At 34.2% G+C, this 25,952-nt stretch overlaps 1 protein-coding gene across 5 annotated transcripts in view; it reads left to right on the top strand.

Moving 5' to 3' along the window:
• Ptprc (protein tyrosine phosphatase receptor type C) overlaps positions 1-25,952 on the top strand; it is a 118,409-nt gene that overhangs the window by 57,890 nt on the left and 34,567 nt on the right. For 2 of the 5 annotated variants that reach the window (XM_013158020.3, XM_013158018.3), the window contains 11 exons: positions 79-222; positions 3,043-3,186; positions 3,931-4,005; positions 4,970-4,996; positions 6,995-7,207; positions 8,390-8,515; positions 9,900-10,037; positions 14,072-14,188; positions 19,706-19,870; positions 20,911-21,122; positions 22,700-22,760. In XM_013158020.3, the coding sequence (XP_013013474.1) occupies positions 79-222; positions 3,043-3,186; positions 3,931-4,005; positions 4,970-4,996; positions 6,995-7,207; positions 8,390-8,515; positions 9,900-10,037; positions 14,072-14,188; positions 19,706-19,870; positions 20,911-21,122; positions 22,700-22,760 (1,422 nt within the window). The remainder of the gene's footprint in view (positions 1-78; positions 223-3,042; positions 3,187-3,930; positions 4,006-4,969; positions 4,997-6,994; positions 7,208-8,389; positions 8,516-9,899; positions 10,038-14,071; positions 14,189-19,705; positions 19,871-20,910; positions 21,123-22,699; positions 22,761-25,952) is intronic. The other 3 variants (XM_013158019.3, XM_013158021.3, XM_013158022.3) reach the window with 3 other exon arrangements.

The raw sequence follows: 25,952 nt of genomic DNA, 5'->3' as shown, positions 1-25,952 counted from the left end.
TGACAGCAATTTGCTTCTTATTGATTTGCAAATGCAATAGGAGAAGAGTGATGCGATGATCTAACTTTCCTACCTCAGGTGTTGCAACCACGTCTACGCCTCCACCTCCAACTCTCACGCATGCAGCCTTGCAGGCGCCTGAAGAAGCTGACACCCAGACACTCAGCAGCAAGGCTGACCTTACCACACTCAAGCCCGCTCCTGGCGGGCATCAACCAGCAGGTTTGCGGCCCCTAAAGATTTGTGCGGATATAAAGAATACATGTGGACTGACTATCTTTAAGAATGGTGTGGGGGGAAAAATACAGTTTCTCGTTCAATGCTGAACAAGTTGATAACTTGGAATAGCGTGAGAAACTACAAGCAAAAGGTTCTAATGGAGACAAAATAATGAGAATCCAGGACACAACAAAAATGTCCTTAGGTAGAGTTATCAAGGATGCCTTACTTTCCCGTATAGTTTGGGCAGTTGTACAGTGAAAAAGAGTTTTTTGTGATCAATAAAGAATAATATGATACAGTCTTTGCCCCAACATCTGAAATTAACAAATGACTACTAGGAATAGCAATAAAGTCACTCTTTATTGTCAATTAAGAACACAGAGACTGTAAACACAAGGTAATTGTTATTCATGAAATAATTATCAAATAGATGCTCATATTTTCTATTTAAACATCAAGATGCTTTCAGTTTAGCATCTCTGTGTTTATAAAAATGCAAAATATGGTCTCCCTTGTCTTTTTAAAATCAGTGTTCAAACCAGTGCACCAATTCTGCTTTATGCAGGACAACAAGTACATGCTTTCTCAGGTCCTATGTTCACAGTCTACGTGGACCACAGTCGTGTTTAGGTGTGAATGAGATGTGGAAGTCAAGTACATCATATAGGAGATCAACTGTTTTCAAATATTAATTATCACTGTTCCCATAGCATGAAAATCATTATAGAAAATTCACACACTTTGAACTAGGAGAAGAGCTGCCCTCAGTCCTTTCGTGCCACCGTCTCCCACTGCAAGGGAATCACTAGGAAAAAAATGTCCTACTTTTTTGCAAACTGACAGGCTCAAAAGTTGCAGAGAGGAGGAAACTATAAAATAACCAAGGAGGACAGACCCTTGAGAGCTGATTGTCACCCAAAGTAGTCAGTTCTGCACTGATCAAAGAATTCTGCCTCTGACTCGCTAGCTCCACTAATAAAGGTTCTATTAAGATTAATCAACCTAGTTATAATTTAAATGCCACTCCCAAAGTGTGGCTGGATTATCTGCTTAACAAGAGAAATGAGTTTCCAGGGGAGGAAAGAAGATGGGGAATCTGAAGAAGGTGAGATGGGGGCCTGAAAATAGCACTTTAGAAGGGGAGAAATGAGTGACAGAAAAGAAGGTGGGACAAGACTAAAGACAATCCTGGCTGCTTTTAAAAGACCCAGCCCTATGTCTAAATAAATTTTTAAAAAGCAAAAACAAACAAACAAAAAAAAAACAAAACAAAACAAAAACAAAAACAAAAACAAAAACAAAAACAAAAAAAACTTACTTGGGGCTGGGGATTTAGCTCAGCGGCACAAGCGCCTGGCTTGCAAGCAGGTAGTCGTGAGTTCGATCCCCGGTACCAATAAAAAGGAAAAAGACAAAAAAAAAAAAAAAAAGAATACTTACATTATTTTAGAGTCTTACTCTGGACCCAGAATTGATGAACTGTGCTTCCTTTTTATTCATTCTTTTGAGTGAATTAGCTAAATGTGGATATGGTGACTTTAGAAGAAAGAGTTAAAAACTCAAACTCAGTGAGGAGCAAAATAAATTTCCAATCTCAGAATATATGCTAATTTATGGACTATAATCCCTTTGTAACTGGCACATACCTGCACTCTCATATCAAAGCCATTTTCAGAGCATGCATACCTATATCATTGTGGAAACAGAGACTCTGACTGTAAATGAGAGACTATTTTATATCACCAAGCTGATGACCAAAAGGACTTTAAATGTGAAATAACCAAAGAGGCTTACAAATTTGGGCTAGTTCAGATTTGCTTTTACCATAGCAACTAGAATATTGCTAGTCATCTGGTAGGCACACGATGAATATACATGGAGTGTGTGCTGTGATTCTGTGTTTGATGTCTGGGGGGAAATGTTATATGTGTTAAGTGCATTGAAGCTTGACAGTGAAAAGGCTTAACCAAGTACAATGTGCAGCCTCTTCTGTTACAACCTTAGATTTTTTACTAATTAGTTTATATCTGATTGGAAAGGAGGGGATTATGTCAGTGTAATATCAAGTTTTGTTGGTTCTAAACCAATTTGATTTACTCTCCTGGCAAGGGAGATTTCATGAGGAAAATAGAATCATAACTTTCAGCCAGAAAATAAAAGAACTTGAGCTCAGCTTCTGCATAGACAGGAGCCCATCCACTTCTATTTTAAGAAAATTAAAATTGAGCACCTGCACTCTGGGAGGGGGCGCACCCCAGGGAGGTGCACCCATGCGTGGGAGGCTCTCCACAGGTGCCAGGTCCCATTTCCTCCTGGGTCAGCACTAACAGTCTTTTATCTTCATTTTTTCTTCAGTCCATGTGGTTTCACTGCCACCAAGACAACACCTCACTCTGTGCTCCGGTGAATTTTTTAATATTGCTAGAGGCAGCATTCAGCCTGGAAGCTTGGGATTCCCAAGTGATTTGTGATCTGATTATAGAGCTGCATAGGATCTCTCATCTTTTTTTTTTGGATTTTTTTTTTGTATCAGGAATTGAACTCAGGACCTTGCACTTGCCAGGCATGCACTGTGCCACTGAGCTGTATCTCTGACCCCAGGATCCCATCTTGTGCCTGTAAATGCATCTTTCCCACAGGTCCTCAAAGTTTTAGTACAGTTAGTACAGTTTTATGAAATGCATACATTGTGGTACAACGAATGTGCTTCACTGTATGTTCGAGTGTCTCACCTTCAGTAATCAAATGTATGCTGGCTGTCTGATCTTTGCCCGCATGTGGCAGGACTGGAGATGGTGCTGATGGCCCTTCTGGTTGCAGGTACCCCAGGAGAGAGGAGTACAGCCGCCACCTTTCCTGCAGACACAGCCTTCACCCCAGCAGCCGCCCTCAGCCCTGCACACAACAGCTCTGCTGCCTCACTTGCACACACCTCCAACATCAGCATCCCAGATAATTCCTCAGGTTTGACCAGGATGCCAGGTGTATTGGGCTAGAGATAATGAAATGGAAACTCCAAACTCAAATAAATGTCGCTTTTTCTATTTTACTCCAAATATATTCAGGTTTCTGGTTTTATAAACTTTCATACCTTAGTGCTAAATTAGGCAAAATAAACCTACCAGTAGATTTTTTCTGGGCTATACTGTATTTTATTATTATAAAATAGACATGAGATTCATGGCAAAGAAGAATGGACAATAGGCTTTAATAGCATATAGCTGCTTTAGGATCAAAGCCAGCTTCTTTAATTTTCTTGTCAGTTAATATGACTTACCAGTACTTTTTCTTCTATAAAAATAGTTATACTCATTTCATAAGACTAATGCAAAGAGCAATAAATAGAAAACCTGACAGGCTATGGACACTTTGAAAAAAATAAACTTTATCCCTATGAGCATCCCAAACAAGGAAATCTGTAATTGAAAAGGAAAAGAATAGTTCGAGGAAGATTGCACTAAAGGTAATAATTATATCAAAGAAAGAGCAGTTTTCCTTCAACATAGATAATGTTTTAGTTCGAATTCCTTAAAATATTACTTATCGGAAAGGGCAATTTATAGTTAAGTTTTTGGTTTGTTTTAAAGATGGCAAGTATCAGTTCAAATGAGGTTGCGTAGAGCACCAAGTCTCTTTATTGAAGAGGAGTCCCTTTACCCTTCGATATGACATGTATTAACTTGTATTCTTCTGTTCATTTCCTTGCAGATTCCACCTCTATAGCCACTGAACCTTCCACACAGAGCCCTGCAACAAGCACTCTCCCTCCAACCACAACAATAGGTGACAACCTTACTCCCAGTCACGCAGTCACATCACCCCAGTGCTCGGATCTGCACCCACAGAATCTCCCACTTCCTCTACCTTGGGCTGCTTTCTCAGAGAAGCTCAATTTAGTGTTTCAGCCTTGGGAGCTGGGGAAGTCTTACAGCCTTATGTGTGTAGATTAGGACAGGAAGTTCCTGTAAACGCGCCCTCCACCACGAGATTGCAGTAGCTCCCCCCCGAGAGAGGAGTACTTTATGAAAACATGTATGACAAACAATCTAAATTATTAGAAATTTTTTCTCTAACAGTGGGCTGGAGTATTGTTGTGAAAAAGACTAATTCTGTCAAAGGCTTTTTCCTTTCCAAGAGTGGAGTTTAAGTCAAGCAGGGAGGAAATTGGAGTTAAAGGACAGGGGCCTCCCTTGATGGCCCACAGCGATGGTGGCATCTGGCACCTGGCAGAGCCGAGACCACCCTACTCCTCTAGGTCCTTGCGATGCTGAGATTGGCAGAGATCTCTTAGCTTCTACATTGTTCAATTAAATGCATGGACCCACACATGACACTATTTATTCAGAAAGCAGTTTTGCTTGTAAAAATTACAATAAACAACAAGGCACCCTTTACGTGTTGTGTTGTCTAAAAAAGACAGGAACCTTGTTAGGGTTATAGTTGTATAAACCTACTTTTAGAACAACAGAGGGGATGGAGACCTTCTTTTCTAACAGTTTTACGAGCATGAATATTGAGGCATGTTGCCACACCACAATCAGATGTTTCACAAAGTGTTAATGCTAAAATGTTAAAATTTTATTGGATTAATTTCTAAAACTGTTTCATAGTCCTGGACAGTAGTGGAAAACTCTGCATTATGTGTCTCTATAGTTTATCAGGCTGAAATATTATAAATTACTTTTTCCCAAAATATATGCTAAAACCAAATTTAATAATTTATTTCCTTTTTCCCCCTGTGTTACAGTCCCTACTCCAACCATGACTCCATGTGGTAAGTTTCTTTGCTTTTCTTTTTTTTTAATGTGTGCGTGTATGTGTGTTTAGAAGCAATACACGTCACTTTGCAATTACAGTTTCCTTCTTCATTCCAAGCTGTCAAGCTAGGCTCACTGGTTCTAAATTTCTTAACATTAACTAGCTCTAATTTTAAAAGGCCAGTACTCATCAGGGACAAGATTTTTCATATTCAGACCTGATTTTGAATACCTGCATTAAAATTTACTAGCTAGACAGTTTGGTGAAGCCCCTGAACCACAACTGAAATATCTGCAAAATAATATGATAGCAAGCTTGCTTTGGGGAGGGGGCTAGAATTCAACTGATGATCAATACAAAATGTGGAAAATATTTTGAAAGCTTATCAGAAAGAGAAACTATTTGTCTTTATCTCTATTTTTATCTGTCTCCTCTGTCTCTTGATTTCTGTGTCTTTCTCTGTGTCAACTGTCTGTGTGGTCAGTCTCTATCACTACCTCTGTCTGTGTCTTTGTGTCGACTATTTTTCTGTCTCTGTCTCTCTGCCTCTCTCTGTCTCTGTCTGTCTCTGTCTCTGATTCTTTCTGTCTCTCTGTCTTTCTCTCGGGGCTGACAACACTGAAACCTGAAAACTGTGTCTGTCCTTTACTTACTCTCTTCCCTTTTTCTCACCAGAAACAAGGTCTGTCTACACAGTCAGGCATATCCTTCCACTCACTTCTAAACCTCACCACGGAAGCCACTGCCTTCAGGAGCTCTTTATACACTTAGTGCAAAGATCAGTCTACCTATATTCATGATACTAATGTGACCCTCTTGGGTTCAACTCTGTCTCTGTCTCCTCTGGCATCATTACCTGCTCAGCTCTTCCCTGAAGCAATCCACCTGCAGTTTTCCAAGCAGACTCTTAGACCTCTGTTCCTGCTCCCCTTCTCCTTCTGTCCTTGCAATTCTCTTCCTGCCCTGTTCTCTAGCCCCTGTTTTTATTTCTATGTATCCTGCTCACATGTAAAATACTGTTGAGACATCTTCTCAGGACACCCCTCTACTCCAAACAGACTTCTCTCTCTCTGTCACCATGTTATTTTCAGCCAACTCTGCCCTTCCTTGACTAGCAATTCAGTCTGTGTGCACTCGCCTGGCCATTAGATGTGCTTTTTAAAAACTGCTTGTGTCGCATTTGGTTTTGTATTCCTGGTGCTTCAGATAGTCTTTTCAACATAACAATGGTTCAATATTTTTTGTTACATAAAACAAATGATTAAATTAATATTTGCTCAAAGATATTTTTACCAGAGAGTAGAAATTGTTGACAGTGAATAAAGTCTAGGAGCTGTTTATTATTATTAATGATAATTTTACATTAACTAAAGGGTGAAATGAGGGCCTGGGGTCTCTGAATATTAGCATTCCAAATATTTGGAGAAATGTATAATTATATTTCATAAAACAAAGACAACTAAAGAGAAAAATATTTGTTCGATGCATTTTTTTTTTTATCTTTTTGGAGACAGAGTCTCATTATGCAGTTCAGGCTGGCCTCAAATTCTGTGTAGTCTAGGCTGACTTCAAACTCATGACAATTCTCCTGCCTAAGCTTCCCAAGTGCCAAGATTACAGATGTGTGCTGTCACATCCTACTTCTTGTCTTTCCTTTTTCATTCTTCTTTTATGCATCAACAAATAATTATTTAGTTGTTATTGATAACATATTGTTCATGTATCTGGATTTATGGTAGTTATCAAGTAAATAGACTGATTTGTGTTCTTGTGTAATTCATCATTCAAAAATTAAATATAATAACTAATATAAATTGATAAGCTGAAATTCTTGAAAGGTGAAGGAAACTACAAAAGAATGATATGGAGGCACCTCATGTATATCTACTTTCCATAATTCTGGGGATCTTTTAGTGATTTGACATTTTTAAGAATATATATTAAGGCATTTGTACTTGGTGTATATCTGTTTTCTCTGAATGAAGCATAAATTCTCATTTTTATTTCTTTTCAGATGAAAAATATGGTAATATCTCTGTGGAATACAAATATGACAGTCGGACTAAATTATTTACAGCAAACTTACTAGGTGCTGATTCTGTGAAATGTCATTCTCCTGAGTGTGAAAAAACATTGCAAGGACTACATGAATGTTCCCACGTTACAGTTCTAATAGGTGATGGTAATTGTTCTTCACCTATACATTTACAATTATATGTGCCACCAGGTAAATACAGAACCATTTCATTTTGCGTATGTGAAGTAACAGTACCGTTTCATGTGTGCATGTTGTGATCCCAGGAACTAGGATGGTGAGAGAACAGAATTGAAGGAAAGAAAGTCAAAAGTGGAAGTTCCTGCTTTCCTAACCAAGGAAAAATTACGAAGTAACACAAACCTCTTTATGTGCTTTGGTCACTTTTCTTATTTCTTTTACGGAGAGGTTCATGTAGATTTGATATAACTTACCCTACTAGATGACTGTGTACTAGCTTTCTCTTTTTTGTATTCTACTTAATTCAGGTCATTACATATGTGTGTACTCATTTGTTTTTTTTTATATACAATTTTATCATGAGTGTTAGGGAGAAATACAAATTTAAGATTTGATGTTTATGAAAAGAAACAGTACACTCATAAAAAAGTAAGTAGCTGGGCATGGTGGTCCATGCTTGTGATCTCAGCACTTAGTCAAATGCATTTTGGAAAAAGGATTCAGAGACTGTGTAATTGCTTAAAATATCTTGTATAATTAAAATTTTTGAGATTACTAAGAAATTTAATACCTCAAATATTTTAATACCTCAAATCCATCTAACTTATACATTTCTCTATGATACTATGAAATAAGTCATCATTTCAACACAGAACCTGCCAATATTTAAAAATGCCTTCCCTACCAGAGAAAACTCTAGTATTTTGTGTAACAATTGATCAGTCAATACAGTTAACAGAACCAAAAGTTAATAAAGAAATATAACTAAGAAATCAAAATGGAATCTTTAAATGTGCAAATCTATGCTTGTATTTAGATGTTTTAAGTTTCATTTTTAAAAGTAGCATAATTCTAAATGAAGCTGAGCTGTACAGTATTGAAATAAGAAAAAATATAGCATTGTTTTCCATAAAGTGAATCTTGAATGTTTGAACTGATAGGTATGCTAGTTACCCTGATTTTATCATTATTATACAATGTATACATGTATCAAAATATCACCTTGCACATCACAAAGTTGTACAATAATGTGTAAACTAAAAATAAAACTTAATAATAAACTATGTAAACCTTGAGAGTTATTGATTTTTTCAAAAACACTATAAATCTTGCCAAATTCTATGTCAGTGACTTTAATTGAGAAACTTTCATATTATGTACAATTAATCATCTATTTCTACATCTTTTTGACAGAGCATGAAAAGTTTAAGTTATGTGACCGTACACCACACGAAAGAGCAAATACTTCAATTGTTTTACAATGGGAAAAAACAGAAAATTTTAAATGCAATGAAAGTTTCACATATGAATTTCAATGTGGTAAGAGTGTGACATTCATCACTGATTTTTTTGTTGTAGAAATTGTTCTAGATATTATTTTTATGCTTTTTCTTTGTTGTTTGTCTCTGGTATGTTTGAAGTGAAATAATTATTATCTAAATCATTCAAACAAATTTACAAATTTGAAAAGTAAAAGTTAATTACTTTATACAACTTTTTTGATAATTGCTATGCATCAGTCATTGTTAAAGAGATTATGAGAGAAAAGTGTTATAAGGGAGTGGTGATACATACACTCCATTAAAAAGAAAAATTAGATTATTGGTTCAACAGTTTATGTTGTCAGGCTTCTGTCAGCAGAATTCACACACAGTTTTATGCACACTTATTTAGCAGGAAAAGAACAAGCACTCACTGGAATGAATTTGGTTTTGCATTGAGATAACATTACTTTTTCAGTGTATTAAAATTTAATGGAATAGACTCTTCTATCCTCAGCATAAGTCCAGACTGTATTTGGCAAAATAGATAAACATATGTATGTACACACATATACAAGTGTACATGTATACACACATGATGAAGTGTGGTATCGATTATAATCATCATGTTAAGGAGAATAAGTGACTATGACTAAAGAAGTATAAGGAAAGTAAGAACAAACATATTATGAGTTAACATTTAAAATTATTTATTTAGAAAATTTCCTTAAATAAAGGCTACTATGTGTTAGTTTTTCCATCACTAGGACAAAATACATGGCACCCACAACTTGAGGAGACTTTATTTTGGTACATAGTTTCAGAGGGCTCAGTCCGTGGTTGGTTGACTCCAAAACAGGCTGAAGAGCATGGTAAAAGGGCATGGCATAAGAAAGTGTCTCAACTCAAGGAAGCCAGGAAGCAGAGTCAGGGAGAAGGCTTCCTCTCAGTGATCTACATCTTTCAAGCAGGTCCCATCTTCTAAGAGTGCATTCAGCTTTGAACTCATTGGTGGCTAATCCATTACTGAATGTAGTGGATGATCCAGTTACCTTCTGAAATCCCATGTCTTAATGATCCAGTTACCTTCTGAAATCCCATGTCTGAACATGTGTGATTTTGGGGGCATTTTAAGCATAATAGGCTGCCAACGTATAATCTAAGTTTTTTGTATAGAATCGTAAGGCTTCATTCTATCAGTTAAAGTAGAATCACTCTTAAATTATACTAGTAAATACTTTTTTGAAAGTCAAGCAAAGCAGAATCATTTTCGAGATCTTTGACTTATCATTTGAACCACTGGCATTTTTAATCTAATGAATATTATAGCACTATAAACAAGAAAAAGAGAAGATAAATGTATATATCTGTATAAAAAAGAAAATAAATTTGTATGCTAATATACTATGTGTAATATTTATTTCTTTCAAAAAATGCTTCAGGTACTTCAGTGTCTCACAGTGAATCAATTCAATTAAATGATCTTCAACCCAGAACAAAGTATAGTTGTACTTCAAAAGTATACTATAATGGCCAGAAATACAGACATGAGAATAAATCTATTGTAACAGATTATGGAGGTGAGTATATTATTTAAATTTATAAGTAAAATTCCATAACCTTGTTTGTTCTTTTAACTTTGGGGAATTACAGAAAACAGTGAGACTTCAGAGAACAAATTTTTAAAACTGAATTTAAAAATAAATTAAGGTAAAAACTTGTGCCAATGTTTTTTGGTATTGTTCAAAATGTAATCTGTTACAATGTCATTAGAACCAAAATAAGTAAAATGTTTTGTTTTCATATTTAACATTTTATTTACCCTTCTTTTTAAATATTTTCTTCTTTTTTGGTATTTTTTCACCTTCTTTTCAGATCCTGACTTTGATAGAATTAAAATAAACAAAAGAAACTCATAAAGCAAAGTGGAAAACCTAAATATTCATGGCAAAATCGTAGTTACTGTTTTCAAATTGCCATCAGTTTAAGTAATAATATGACGATAATACATGATAATAGTATAACTGAAAAATAAGATTACAGAAGTTAATAGCATTTGGAAAAAATGGTTTAAAGTGCTAAAGTTCCACTAGTACTTAAAAATATGAAGAGTGCAACTAAGTTTAAATTTACTAGAAAAATGAGTCAATTCTGTGTTTTACAATTTATTAATCACTACAAGAAAAATTTTAAAAAGTCATTCTTTACTAGTAGTATGTAGAGAAATATTTTCATTTCTCATGAGTGTATGGCATGGGCTAAAATTGTTAAATCATATGCTAACTTTATATTTTGTGTTTTGGAGGATGGCCAACTCTTTTTGTAAAGTGGGTACAGTACTTTACATTCTCCCCAGCAATGGATGAAGGTCCCCGTTTCTTCACATTTTGATCAACTCTTCCTAAGACTATCTTTTGTATTTCAGCTGTGTTTATAGATGTAAAGTGGTAGATAATTGTGTTTTGCACTTAATTTTCTCATAATAGTGATACTGAGAATGACATTTTATGTTTATCAGTCATTTATGTATCATTTGTCTATTCAAATCTGTTGACTTTTTTTCAAATGATAATTTATTAACTTGGAAGTTTTTTTGTATGTTTTAGACAAAGTCTTTTGTTGCACATGTAATTTTAAAATACCTTTTTAATTCTGTGAGTGGTTATTTCCCTTTTTTGATAGTTTTTGAAGCATGAAAGTTTTAAATTTTGATGAATTTTGACTTTTTTGTTGTTGTTCCACTTCTGATATACATAAAAATTCACTGTCAAGTCTAGGGCCATGAAACTCTATCCTTATGTTTTTCTAATGATTTCATGGCATTAGCTTTAAATTTAGCTCTGTAATCTATCTTACATAAATTTAGTTCTGTAATACTTGTATCTAGTGTAAGGTAAGTATCCAGCTTCTTTCTTTTCCATTTGACTATCCGGTTGTACTAGCACAGGACATCAATTGTCCTAGTGAAAATATTATTCTACTTCCTATCAAAGTGTGTTAACCATACTTATCAAGAATTAGTTGACCAGAGTGAGTTTATTTCTGGGCTTTCAGTTCTATTCCATTAATTTACATACCAATCTTTAATCAGTACTAGACCATTTGCTACTGTTGACTTACAGTAAGTTTTAAAATTGAAAATTGTGTCATTTGATTTCATTCTTTTTCCTTAAGATTGTTAGGAATATACAGGAGACCTACAAAGTCTAGATGAGTTTTAGGATCAATTTATCAGTTTCTGCAAAGATTCCCACTGGGAAATTACAGTGAATCTGGAAATGACTGTCTGGAGAATGGTCATTTAACAATCTCAGTCTTCCAACCCAGGAACATAGAATGTCTTTTTATTATTAAGTGTTCCTTATTTTATATCTAAAATAGTTTATAGTTTTCAGATCAAGTATTTCTGTTGTTAGATTCATTCCTAATTTGCCTATTTTTGCTTATTATTTTCTCAATTTCATTTTTAGATTACACATTATTAGGATATAGAAATAACTGATTTTTCAGTATTAATCCTGGAATATGACACTATGTAGAAGTGATTTATTAATTATAATACTTCAGGATTTGTGACAGAGCATACTAAAGTGATTCTAAATTATTTATAGAAGAGATAGCTCAGGACTAACAATATCAGAAGCCAAGTCTTCCTATAAATTACTAAAATAATATAAACACAAGACTAATAAAACCACATAAGCATACACTCTCAACATGAGAAAAATTTAGTATTTTGGTATCAAGAAAATTGTTAAAATTTTGACAAATCAGTGCAATAAAGTAGAAATAATAGTTAACTAATTTTCTATGTGATTAAAGCACAGAAGTTCTTCAGGGAGAGGTGGGGTAATCATTTCAACAAATAATCTTGTCTTTTATGGGAAAATATGAGCATTGGTCTTTACTTTCTAACATAAAAATTTATTCAAAATGGTTCCTAGATCTAAAAGATAAAATTATAAAATATTTGTCAAAGATTTAGGAAGATATGTGTGTTCACTTGGTCAAAGGATACAGAAAGCAATAATCTTAAAAAATTGCTAAACTGTCCTTAATCAGGATCAAGTTTTCTCTTCTTTGAATGAAGTGATTAAGGGAAATAACCCATAGATTGTGAGAAAATATCTATAATTATCTTTTTAACATAGATTTTCCACATTGTGCAGAGATCTTTTGCTACAAAATAAGGCATGAAACAGCTGAGCTAAAAATGAAGAAATATTTTGAGCATGTATTTCATAAATAAAGATATACAAATGACTAATCCATGTATAAGAAGATGTGCAACATCTTTAGCCATATGAGAAACCCAAATCAAAGTAATATTATGAAATGATATTACAGATCCATTAAAATTAAAAACTGATAGTATTAAATTCCAGTGAGGATGAGATCCATCAATTTCACTCCAGATATTCCACAAGAAAAAATATTATGTCTCCAAGATAAAATAAACTCATTTGTAATAGCCCCAAACCTGGGAATAATTCAAATACACCAGCTTTTGAGCACAGATAAAAACATGGCTTACATTTACAATGGAACATTACTTCTATTCGTCAGCTTTCCATTATAGTAGTGAAACACTTGAGGTAATTAACCTGTAAATAGATAAAGTTTGCTCAGATCACAGTTCTAGATGTTTCTATCCAAGATTGGCTAGCTGCAACACCAGCTACCAATTGTGGAGAGCACATCATTGAGCAAATAGCTAACCTAATGAGTCATAAAGGAAAAAGAGGAAGACCCTGGTGCTCCTCAGTCTTGTTCAAAGTCATGTCCCCAATGATATAAGCATCTCTCATTGTGCAACACTTCTAAAGGTTCTACTATCTTCTAGGAATATCATGTTGGGGACCAGGTCTTTAACACCTGGAACTGGGGGAGCAATCAATGTTCAAATTATAACACTACTGATTAATAAAATAGAAGTAGCTACTGATAGAGGCAACAATGTGACTGAATTTCTAATTTCTAAATATTAAATGTGATATGCTAGATGTCAATCTTAGTTTTTATTTTCATAAAATGAATTAAATAGTGCACTTAATCTGAAAGTGTATCTGAAGATGTATGGGGTTGGGTGGACTTGAAGTGGCACAAAAACACTTTTGGAGATGGTAGAAATATCCTATGTCTTGATGATGGTGGAGGTGGTCACATGGATTTATGCATCCAGCATAATTCATTAAACCACACTCCAAATGGGCACTTCTTGATGTAAATTAAGCCTCATAATTCTTTAAAACATTAATGACATCCTTAATCTCAGTTTCTCAAGACTACTAAATTTTTCCAATGCTACAAATATTAGATTCTGGGCACAGTGATATCTAGAATTCTCAAAATATCTGAAAAATAATATACATTAGAAGAGGATGTTCTCAGATATCTACTCAGGAATGTTTAGGTTCCTTCATGCCACTCAAGAGTGACATACACTTTGTTCAAATTGTTTCTTCTGAAATAAATTTAGTAAACTCAATATATTTCTTTAAATTTTCTTATTAACTTATAATTAATGAAAATATGGCTGTTAATATTGTGCGCTTATAAGGACCACTATCACCATGCTTGGTTTTTCATCGACATATTCTTATTCTTTTAACAGTTCCAGAGAAACCTTCTATATCATTTTGCAATTCTACAGGACAAACTACAGCACAAATTCACTGGAATTCTCTTCCAAATTTATCTGGATTTTATTTGTCTTATCGGAATAACTCAGGTAATTTCTGTAGAATTTAATTCCGTATCTAGAAAACAGAAACAATGAAACTGAAAATAGTAGAAAAGTATATTAAACCAGTGAGACATACAACATCAGGAATGAATACCCTACGAGGATATTCTGTTTCCTTGCTTTTAGAACTGTTTCCATTCATAAAGGAATTTCTAGCTCTAGATATAAAAATAATCCCAGAACATCTCCCAAATTTTCTTTATTCTTTGCAGTGCATAACCTGAAAGAAAATGTCTGACACATAATTTTTCCTGTCTTCCAAATGTTATACAGATGATTTTCGCTGTTTTGAAATCATGATTCAAGCCACCAAAGAAAAAGTGAACACCTTTAAAAAATGAATCCAGTTAATACACAGAAGATATTGAGTATATATTGATATAGCTGAATATGTATCCATTTAGCTGCTTAGATAATCTAGCATACAGTTAGACTTCTGTTAAAATTAATATAGTCAAAGTGTGCTATGTCTAGGTCAGTCATGAAACCTCCAAATGAAGCTATTTTGGTGAACATCTCCTGGACATCTTAAAGTATCCAAAATATTTATGAAAAATGGCAGGGACCAAAGGAACATCACAGAGCAGGCTGCATCCCTGGGATCATCCTTGTTGCTCTAAACCTTTACCTGTAGGAGTAAACTAAACAGCTTGTAGAATTATATATTTGGAGGCATAAATATTACAATTTGAAGAGTAAAAAAACAATTGATATATTACAATGCATTATGTTTAGCTTTTTCTAGTTTTTTTTTTTTTAATTTTAATAATCAAACTACTGAAGCAATGTTCAAAAAATAGTTCTTGGCCCAAATGTGTACGGAGAAGAAATTATGTACAATATTTTTGAATTTCTGGTAACTTCAACAGTTAAGTTTATAAGATCGGAACAAAAGTAGAAATTGTGTTCTCTTCTTTTTATCTTTTTCACTATTCCTGGATGCTTTTCTCTGTTTCTTTTTTTTTTTTCTTTTTTAACATCTTTTCTTAGTTTCTAGACTTTCTCTTCTATAGAGTTGTTCAGTTGCTAGAGAGTGTGGTGGAAATGTAGTGTACATACTGCTCCTTTGTACTCTATTGCCCTTTTAAAAATCTGCATTTGTAAAGTATTTACATAATGTGGATAAGAAGGATGCAATCAATTAGTTATTACTACTGCAACTAGTATAACTCCTTGTTAGTTACTATTACTGAAACATATGGTTATGCAGCTAGACAGAAGAGAAGTGAGAGGGTTTCATGTGTATCCTTTTTCCAAAACCATTAACTGGTAATTGAGTCAACCTCCACCCTAACACATGCACCAACTCTTCTTACAGGCCATTTGCAGCAGCCCATAGTGCAGCATCTCTGGGGGCAGCGACAAGCATCCTATCACAATGAGCTCCTCTTTCATTTTACCTATCAGATTATATCATTGTTAAGACATTATCAAAGCAAGTTTTAATGACTCACTGTCTTTCAGGTAAAAATCAGTATTAAAATATGCCAGAGGGTCTTTGAAATTTGCAGTTCATGCTACTTTTTAATCAAATACTGTAGTTCATTGTTTCATAATTTATTTTAGTGTTGTTGTAGTCAGGGATTGTACAGAGAACAATTAAAATCAGGACATGGAGTTTATAATATTATTTATGATGGTCACCAAGAGTTAACACAAGAAAATGCAAGAAATCTGTCCACAGCACAAAAGATAAGACTACTTAGCCAAGGGCAAGAATCCCACAGCAATGTCCCACATGAGTCCATATGAAGACCCAGAGCTTATGACAGTACCTCCCATGAGTCCAACTGGAGGTCTAGAGCCCACAAGAAGGACTCACGTGTCTCTTTTATGGATCTGTGCTGGGAAGGCCCAAAGGTCAGCGGTAGAAGCTAGGAAGTCCATGACAACAGGGTAAAACAGTTGTAATGATAGGGTTCTATGCTGAAGCCAAGAAGTCACACTCACAACAAAGACCAGGGCTGTCCTAAAAAGCACCACAGCCATCCTCAGTGACACGGAGGCCCTGAGCTCCTGCAACAATAAGCACAGTCGAGAGTACATGTCAGGAAGCCAGCGTTCATCCTGGAGATTAAGCAGCACATGTCTTTCCCTCTAGAGCCCAGGAAGCAATGCTTGATGTAAGGACCAGAGCTTCTCTAGAAGAACCAGTGGCTCAGACAGCAACACTTAGGAGAACCCACAATGCCTCAGTACCTTAATGCCCAGCTTTTCCATGTCTCTATTTATTCTTGCAACTTTCCTCAGATGGGACATCTATGCTCAGCACCATGCTGATATAATCCAGCTGGCGTTAAGTTGACCACCAGTTTTTAATCCATACCAGTGTCTCTGGAAGCTAAGGATGTCAAGGGAAAGAAAAACTCAATTGGCAGTTATTTAGTTTTCTTGGTCTGTAGGGTGTTTTTATAAAATTCTACTTAATGATGTTTATTAAATAATCTTGTAATAACTGAGAGGGGAGTGGTGCATTACAAGTCATCATAATTCATTTCAGGAAACTGAGCCTAATAGAATTTAGTAAATATTCAGCAACTTAAACATTGCTTTTTCTACCATTGTTCTGGTCATGTTTTTGGCATATGATATCTCAGCTAGCTGCAGTGTTATGCCATTAACTTAATGTTGGTAAGTGACAGAGTGTATTTCCCAATAATTAGGGAAGAGGCCTTTGAAGATTTATTATATTCAAGGGATATATTTTTCAAAAATTATGGAAACCCATGTATACCACTCAAGACAAAAATGATGAGGATGGAAGGTACTTTATATAATGCTTCTTTTTAAAGAAAAATTAAATTTGCTTTTTTTTTGGAAGTACAAAATCCATTGGGTTTCAGTATGGTTACTCTATTTGAAATAGTGTTCAGGAAAACACTTAGAAGTAGTACAAGTCAGGAAATTATTACTGTGTTTCCTGAGGTGATTTCAGTGGAGAAGTCAGTGTCTATCTGGACATTTCCAGGACAATACATATAACTTCTAGGATGGGCATGTCTCTGTTGCCTCACAGAAAAATGTACAAATTCAATGATCTATAAAATTAAGTCCTTTATTTGTTGCATACAATTAATTCTGATGTCAGAGACCTGAGAAAAAGTGTCCCAAAACATAGAGGGGAAAAGAATATTCATGTAAAATATTTTGGCCTACGTCAATGTTTCCAAAGGAAAAGAACCAAGAGAATGGAATACTTAATGAAGTGGACTTAAGAGATTAGCTTGTATAATCAGAGGCTGGTTAATGGCTGTCCATGTGTGAGACAGCGAGAAAAACAATGACTGTTCAGTCTCAGGAACTGGAAGTCTCAGAAGAGCGATCAATGACATACTCCAGTCGGAGAGTGAAGGTCTAGAAGTTCCTATCAAGACACAGGTGCAAATCCACATTCAAAGGCTGAACAATTGGGAGTCTGAATCTCTGGGCCATGAGACACCTCTCTAAGAAGAGTTGAAGCTCTGTGCCTGTTTATGTCCTCTTTCTCCCACTTTTTGTTCCATCTGGGCTCCCAGTCTGTTGAACAGTTCTACCCACATTCAAAGTGGGTCCTTTTCATTAGATCCACTGACCTACATGCTAATCATCTAGAAACATTCTTACAGATGCATCCCAAAGTGTGCTCCAGTCATTTCCTAGGTATCTTTTAATCCCGTCACATTACCAACAAATATTAACCACTGTGTGGAATTTCAACTAAATAAACACTTCGTATCTTTCTAAGCACTGAAAACTTTGATGAATTACTGTTTTTAGAAAGCCTCCAATGACAGTGTCCTTGAACAATGCCTTGTTCAAAAATAAAACCAACAATTTGAATTCTGTCAGATATAAAAGCTTGATAGAAACATATCACTGAAACTTATTTTGGTACAGAGTGCTTGTGAGATTATATAAGCCAACAGTCAAAATTAGGCCACTGAAGAGAAGCCAGGTTGCTCTTAAAAATAGTCACAACTCTTGAATTTTATCTCAGCAGGAAGCTGTGCATTGTCCTAAAAGCCAGGATACCTGTACTTATAAGAAGATTCCAGAAATCATGGCCAAGAGGGCCCCATTTGTTTCTTTCTTGAACTCACATCTTTTCTGTCTTCAAAGAGAATCCTCAGAAAGGGCATAGAAAGACTGAGCTACCACACATACAACAGTTAACCCCAGCTTTGGAAATTTCTGAGAAATACACTCTTTTAATCAAGCTGAAACAGCTACCTCTTTTTACTATTTATACTCCCATGGTGATATGCTATTAATATGATATGCTATTAATAAATGCTCTACAAGTATACCTAACACAAGACATAAGCATGAGTTAGATCTTTTCCTACAGTGCTCCTGCTAGTTCAGTGCATATCAGGGCACACCAGTGAAATGAGATGTCCAAGACAAAAGGTGAAGTTTGCCCTGTTAGAGGCACTTGTTGCTTTTTTATCCAAGTGATATGTGAAATAGTAGAACTGAAGCACGGACCTGGAAATGTCAGGCCTGAGTTCTATTCAGTGTTCACACTCCCTTTTCTATGAGGTTCCAGATACATTACTTTGTATTACTATAAAATAAAGATGATATCAAGTGTGCCAACTTACAGGACTGTAGTGAGAGTCTTAAAAATTAATTCTAGAAACAATGCTTGGAATATGGAGTGAATGATTCATTGTTCATACCATTATTTGCATTACAATTTTTATTGTAACTGTAGGCCAGTGACACAATTACTTGCGAATCTTATTTTAATCCATCTTTTCTTATGTCATTTGTCTATTCAAAAATCTCAGCAACTAGTGACTTTTTCCCCTTAATGAATGCTAGCTCTTGTACCTGTTCAGATACACTTAAGTAAAGCCTCGTGTTTCATATGCCTCCCTGGCCAGTTTCCCTTGTCAGTTTTGTCCCTAATCTCAGCACATTTCTTCTTTCATTTGTAACATTTTCTTTTCTCCTTTACCAATTCACTTTTCACTCATCTATCACTGAACAGCACTAGAATGAGGGGTTTCCTCAGTTTCATGGCCTCTAAGAATTACTTAATTGTTCAAATTAATATTGTATAGTAAGTACACCTTACTATTGGTGAACAAGAGTTTTCTTCCCTGAAGCTTCATAGTAATAGTTCAGATTTATTTCAAAGGTCAGAGGCTAAGTTTCAGAAAAGATTTGATAAAAAGTTAAAACCGCCTAATTTAAGAATTGGATACTATCTACAGGAGATTGTGTTATCTCAGGAAGAAAAGAGCATCTTCATGAATGTATCTGAAGTTGTTAAATATTTTGTGTTCCAAATTAGTGATACAAAAAATACTTCTTGAGTATTTGAGTTTATGTATAACAATTAAATTTATTAAATATGTTTTCTGACAATTTTATGTACTTCTGAGTATCAAAGAGATTCTTATTTGTTAATCATTCTTTAGTTTGTAGTATTCTTGGAATGATACTATACAGAAAGCAAATTAAATATGTAGTGATCCTGACCTTTAGTGACTAAATTTTTCTGTTTTTTCACAGGAAAAGATATAGAGAACTTAAATCTGAATGAGAATCTGACAAAGCATAATTTGACATCTTTGGAATGTTATACAGACTATGAGGTATCATTATTTGCCTATGTCAATGCAAGAGTGCAACGCAATGGAAGTGCTGCATTGTGTAAATTTAAAACCAAATCTGGACGTAAGTTCTATGCTTAATGCTTCTTTTCCTGCTTGGTGAGGGAGAAAGAATGGACATTAGAGCTCACAGTACATCTACCTTTAGGCTTTATTTGGGAAATACCTTGACCTGGGACATGGTTAGCATCTAGGGTTTAAGAAAATTTAAAAATGATACCTGGGTTCCCTGCTGACTTCAGATATAGTCATTGTACTGTAAGAACAAAGCATGAGGGCACTTTAGTAAGTTTGTGCAATTTCAGGCACTTAAGTACCTAGTTAGGAATTTTAAAGCATGCCTGATGCTGACTTTACTATCTAAAAATATTAACGATAGGTCATGTAGAACCAATGTGTTAGGAAGTGTGAAATTAACACATGTTCACCTGAGAAAACTCTTCATAACATACAATACTTTGTTAGCGTTTTCTTCTTTCAGTTGTGCTAAATGGCTGTCATTTCATCTCATGTCACATTGTTCTACTAGAGATTGGAAGAAGAAATGGCTCTGAATGTAGCTGGGTCTATAGCTCCAAAGATCCCAAGCAGCCCTTGATAACCCTGGGTAGGGTAAAATATTCTCTAGGTCATTTAAATTATGGATTGAAAAGCTCAAGTCCTGGAGCCAAGTGCTTTTGTTGTCTTCCTGAGTTTCAGTGACATCACAGACAGCAAACAGAGTTGGTTCCTTGCTCTTGTAGGATCTTGCCGGTGTTTACCAGACTAAAGTCGATCTTTTAGGAAAGGGGGATTAGGATTGTATGGGGGGTCTTACAGGGTTTTATTTTCTCTTCCTCCACTTTTTCACGGCTTTCTTATTCTACACAGTCTCCTTCAGGGAGTTCATGAACTCTCACGGTTTAAAGCACAACCTGTATGTTCAGGCTAACTGAATGAACAGTTTATTTATATTTTAAATGCCTTGTTCTAGTTTTTTTTCACTTTTGTGCTGTCATACCTCCAAACTAATACTTTAAATACCTTATGTCTTATGCGTATTGTCCAGCAATTTAAATATACATAGAGAGTGATTAAAATAACCAGTCTTTTTTTATTTTATAGCTCCAAGCATGGTCAAACACCTGAAAGTAACACGGACATCAGATAATGGTGTGCATATCCAGTGTAGCCCTCCTGATAAGAAAAATGGCCCTTCTTTGATTTATATCTTAGAAATCAGACCTAAAAGTAATCAGCATGAAAGAAACAAGACCAGTAAGGCCTGCACATTTCATTTAGAAGATCTTTGGTATTCAACAGACTATGAGTTTCGGGTAAGTCATAATTTCTATACACACCATGGTTTCAATATATATTATAATTATTAATATCTAGTTCTTGCACAATATGAAGAACAATGCTCACAGGAGAGCTCCAATATCTAATGGAGTCAAATTCAAGAAGTTTCAAATTAAAAAAAAAATCCAAACTTTTTATCTCTTGAATCAAAAGCAGTGATTTAAAGCAAATGTTTTGTTAGAATATTTTACATTTTAAAAATATTTCCCTTGCAGGGAAATTACTCTTCTGTATAAAAAGCAAAATAGTGTACAACAGACTATTACTTTGTCACACATTTTCATTGCCCCTGCTTTTTGTCTTCAGTGATGTAAATTTTCAACTGAAAAACTTTTACAAGTATCTTATGGTTAGAAAATACTAGAAATAAGTGATAGAAAATATCAGTGAACATGAAGCAAATGCTACCCATATTCTCACTGTTTGTAAATTGTATTTTATGACATAATTTCAGAATGTATAATGCATTCCTACACATGATGTATATGTATTATCAGTATTGTGAATACATAAGCTGGTAAACGATATTTCACGTATCATTGTATCATGATCTCATTCCACATAAATATTTTAATATTATGTAATTTTTAATAGTTGTATAGGATTCTGGGATATGGTTTTATCATTTTTCTATTAATTGTGTTGCTCTCTAACATAAACAATATTCAGCGAACCCCACTTATTTTTAAATAGCCCAATCTTTCAATTGTTTTTTATAATAATATATGATTTATATTTATGAATGGGCTGTGAATATTGGGGATATCAATTACTATACTATAGGGTGAAAGCTTAGATGTTTGTCATGTTTCCTATATTTATAGTTAATCTTTTAAAATTATATTATTTAGATCTATTTTTAATACATTTAATTTATGCCAAAATTATTTTACTCCTTTTAGTGTCTTTGTATATCTGCTTTTGTTTGCTTTATATTAAATATTATGAGACAGCTGTTTATACTAGTGATGTATAGACTATAAATTGTATCCCCAGTGTGCCTTTACTATAAAAAAGTATGTGCATTTTATGTACAATTGTTGTAAATAGCATGTAGCTGCATTTCCTATTTAAAATAAAATGTGAAGATACTAATATTTTATTAGGGAATTGTATCTTAAATTATGAGTAACCGTATGTGTTGGATTTCATTTTTCAATCATTTTATTTACTGTTGCTCATTATAATTATATGCTAAAAATAAGCTAAGATTTTTTTGTATAACTTTTTGACTGCCTTTTAAAAATTTTGACAGCAACATATTGGTATAACTTTGAAGTTTTAACTTTGAATTAAAACAAATATGTATATTTTTGCTTTTTTGAGGCAGGAACTCACAATGAAGCTCAGGTTAGTGCTGAATTTGTGACAATACTCTTGCATCAGTCTCTTGAGTGCTGGGGCTGCAGGTGTGCATGACCATGCCTGGAAAATCTGTATTTTTTAATGAAAATTTTAAAAAATTACATGAGAAATAATGTATGCTTTACATTATGATACATAAGTTTACATTGGAAAGCTAAATTATTTTCTTTTTGTTACTGAAATTTAGATGTATTCCTCCAATGGTGAATATGAGGGAGAACCAGCTATAGAATTTTACACAACATCTTGTAAGTAATCACTGGGCTATTTATTATAGCTATATATTGACACTTATAATCCTATATGATATTATATCTATACTCCCATTAGGTGTTTAAGTTATAGATACCATAAATGTAGTATTTTAAGGTGTCAGGATAAATACAGATAAACATCATATCCCAAAGCAGTATTTTAAATGCAAACTGGGAAATTGTTACTAAAGGAGGGGTTTTTTTTCATAAAATATTTTATCAGAAGATTTATCTACACAGACTAGTTGTAATATTGTTTATGGAATTTTTACAAACTAATAAGATCGTTATGTTTTTATCCTAGTTTATTCTGTATCTATTCTGGCTCTGAAGTTTGACTTGTCAGAGGCAGGAGTTAGATATATGTCTGATTTATACTACTGAATATAACATTCCTTGGTGACAATATGGCTATTTAAATATGTATCCTTAATATTTTGAAATACTTTGGATTTAAAGTATACTTTGGAGTTAAAATAATGTTCAGACACATCCCACCACAGTGAGATTCATTTTTCCCCACATGAAAAGAAACCCTTAAATGAAATTTCATAATACTAGTGAAAACAACATATGTATGTCCCATTGCCCATACTTTGTGTAGCTCACCAAATAACTTCTTTTTCTCAAATAACTATTTTTAACTATTTCTCTTCTCATAGTTTCTTCCGTGTGTGTGTATGTGTGTGCGCGCATGTGTGTTATATACACTGTTCTTTTTAAAGTTACTAACATATTTGACTTCCATTTTCCAGCTTGTGACTTACTGTCCCACCGTATGTTGCCCCCAAACTTGAGACTCAGGAATTCTGAGTAATTAGCATGAATATTTTTTATCATGATACTTAGATCATTGCTTCCTCTTCTTTATTTTCCACTCTTCAAAACTTTTTGAAATTGTTCTGCCTACAATCACTCTTCCCTCTATTGCTTCTGCTAATATGGAGATATATCATTTTCAGTTGTTTAATATTACTTAGCCCACAGAATACATTTGAAAGTTTGACTATTTTACTAATATGTTTATCAAAACAAAGTCCCATATTACTTAATACTTTTGTATCTCCACCACAGTAGAGAGGGTTCCTTTCTCCTCGTGGTCCCATCAGCATTTGTTATTGTTTTTTTTTTTTTAATTGTTGTTGTTGAAATCCATTCTTTGTGGGGTGAGATGGAATCTCGGTATTATTTTAATTTGCAACTCTTGAATGACCAGTGATGGTGAACTTTTCTTATATGTATTTATTTGACACTTCTATTTGCTCATTTGAAAAGTGCATATTTTTCTCAGATACCCATTTTTGGATTGAATCTTTGAATTTAGAAAGGTCTGATTTTCTTCAATTTTTTTATATGTTCTAGCTTTAAGTTCTTTTTTTCTGAGGGCCAGCTGGTTATAATTATTTTTTCAGTCTATAGGTTGTGTTTTTACTCTGCTGGTGATTTCTTTTGCTATGTAAAAGTTTTTTTTTAATAAGGTGAGATTCCATTTATTTATTCTTTATAGTTTCCCAAGTGATCTGGGCTTTATTCATGAAGTATCTGCCTACATCTATGTCTTCAAGATTTTTACCTTTTTTCTCTTCCAGTAGATTTAATGTTTCTGTTTTAATATTTAGATCTTTGGTCCATTTTGACTTAACCTTAGTGCATTAAAAACATCATACTACAGCAATATATGTGCACCCATATCCATAGCAACACAATTTATAATAGCTAAATCTTGGAATAAAGCAAATGCCCATCAACAATAAAGTAGATAAAAAAGATGTGATTTTTTTAATGCAATGAAGTACTACTTAACCATAAAGAAGGATAAACTTGAGACTTTCATAGTCAAATGAGTGCAACTCGAGACCACACTAATAAGTGAAATAAATCAGACCCACATATGTAAACATTATATTGAAAGACTAAATAAGATCCAAAATGAACAATCTATATTGTGAAATAGGAAGAAGTTGTTCACAAGGAAAGAGAAACTGGGATGAGGAAAAGGAGTAACGGAAAAAAAAAGGAAAAAAAAAAGCCCTTATATAGGATAATTGAGATAGTTACCTACTAATTTCTCTTAGTTTGTTGAAAAGAAAGGTTTGTGTTAATATTGTTTGGTCAATTTTGCATGCCTGTATCTTGTACTCTAAGCAACTACTTTGAATTTAGCAAAATGCAATGTATTAGCCACTGCTATTCTCCTATTATCTTGTTTTTTTTTTTTTTTTTTCCCCCATCGGTACCAGGCATTGAACTCACGACTGCCTGCTTGCAAGGCAGGTGCTTATGCCGCTGAGCTAAACCCCCAGCGCCTATTATCTTGTTTTGAAATTTTGTTTTACTCTCTTTATTGTTTTTTCTTTTTAAATAGAAAATAGTTTTATAGCATCAGTCATAGTAATGATTAGGGATCGGAGCACTGATTTACAGTTGGTCAGTATAGTTTCTTGCAAAGTGTCACTTCAGGGCATTCTATTTTGCCAGTAATATCTTTTCTTAGTAATAATGCACTTGTGGAAATATAATGCATTTATATAGCTACAGTCATCTAGCCATCCATTTTCCATGTACATGTAGGGTAAATACACCCTTAAAGAAGATAAAATCATTCCTGCTTTATAGATGAAGAAACAAGTTTAGATAATTTAATCAATATATCATATAAGTCAAAGAAATGACTGCTGCAATCCAAATTCAGGTTTTACTGTCCCTATCTAAAATTAATTTTTATGTTTCGAATTATAGAATATTTGTTTCAAGTTATAGAAAATTTGACTGTAAGATGAAGTGTTTTTGCAGCTATTGCTTGGGTGTGTCATTCCATCTTTTGGATTATAGAACTGCCTCACACATGAGAAGACCTCTAGTAACCACAAAGAAAAGCAGGCTTCTCGTGTTTCCCACTTCGATTATCTTTTCCCCGACATAAGGAAAATTTTGTTCCATCATTCCTTTGTTTGTCCCTGCGATGCCTAGTTTTCCCAAATGGAGATGTGAATTTCTGAGAACTGACACTTACATGGTATTTCTTGCCATTTTCCCTTTTACCCTTCACACGTCTATCATCTTCTGACTTACATTGCTGCTTGCATACTTACCATATTTATTGTGTTTTTGTGTCTGTTTTCTCATTAGAAAGTAAGTCCCATGAGAACAGGTATCCTGTTTTATCTTCTGTGATGTCTTACAAAA

Source organism: Cavia porcellus, unplaced genomic scaffold (genome assembly GCF_034190915.1).
Source record: "Cavia porcellus strain 051 isolate PalLab524CR breed Dunkin Hartley unplaced genomic scaffold, mCavPor4.1 scaffold_29, whole genome shotgun sequence".
In the NCBI taxonomy this organism is placed as follows: Eukaryota; Metazoa; Chordata; class Mammalia; order Rodentia; family Caviidae; genus Cavia; species Cavia porcellus.
This window is presented reverse-complemented; position numbering and strand designations above follow the sequence as displayed.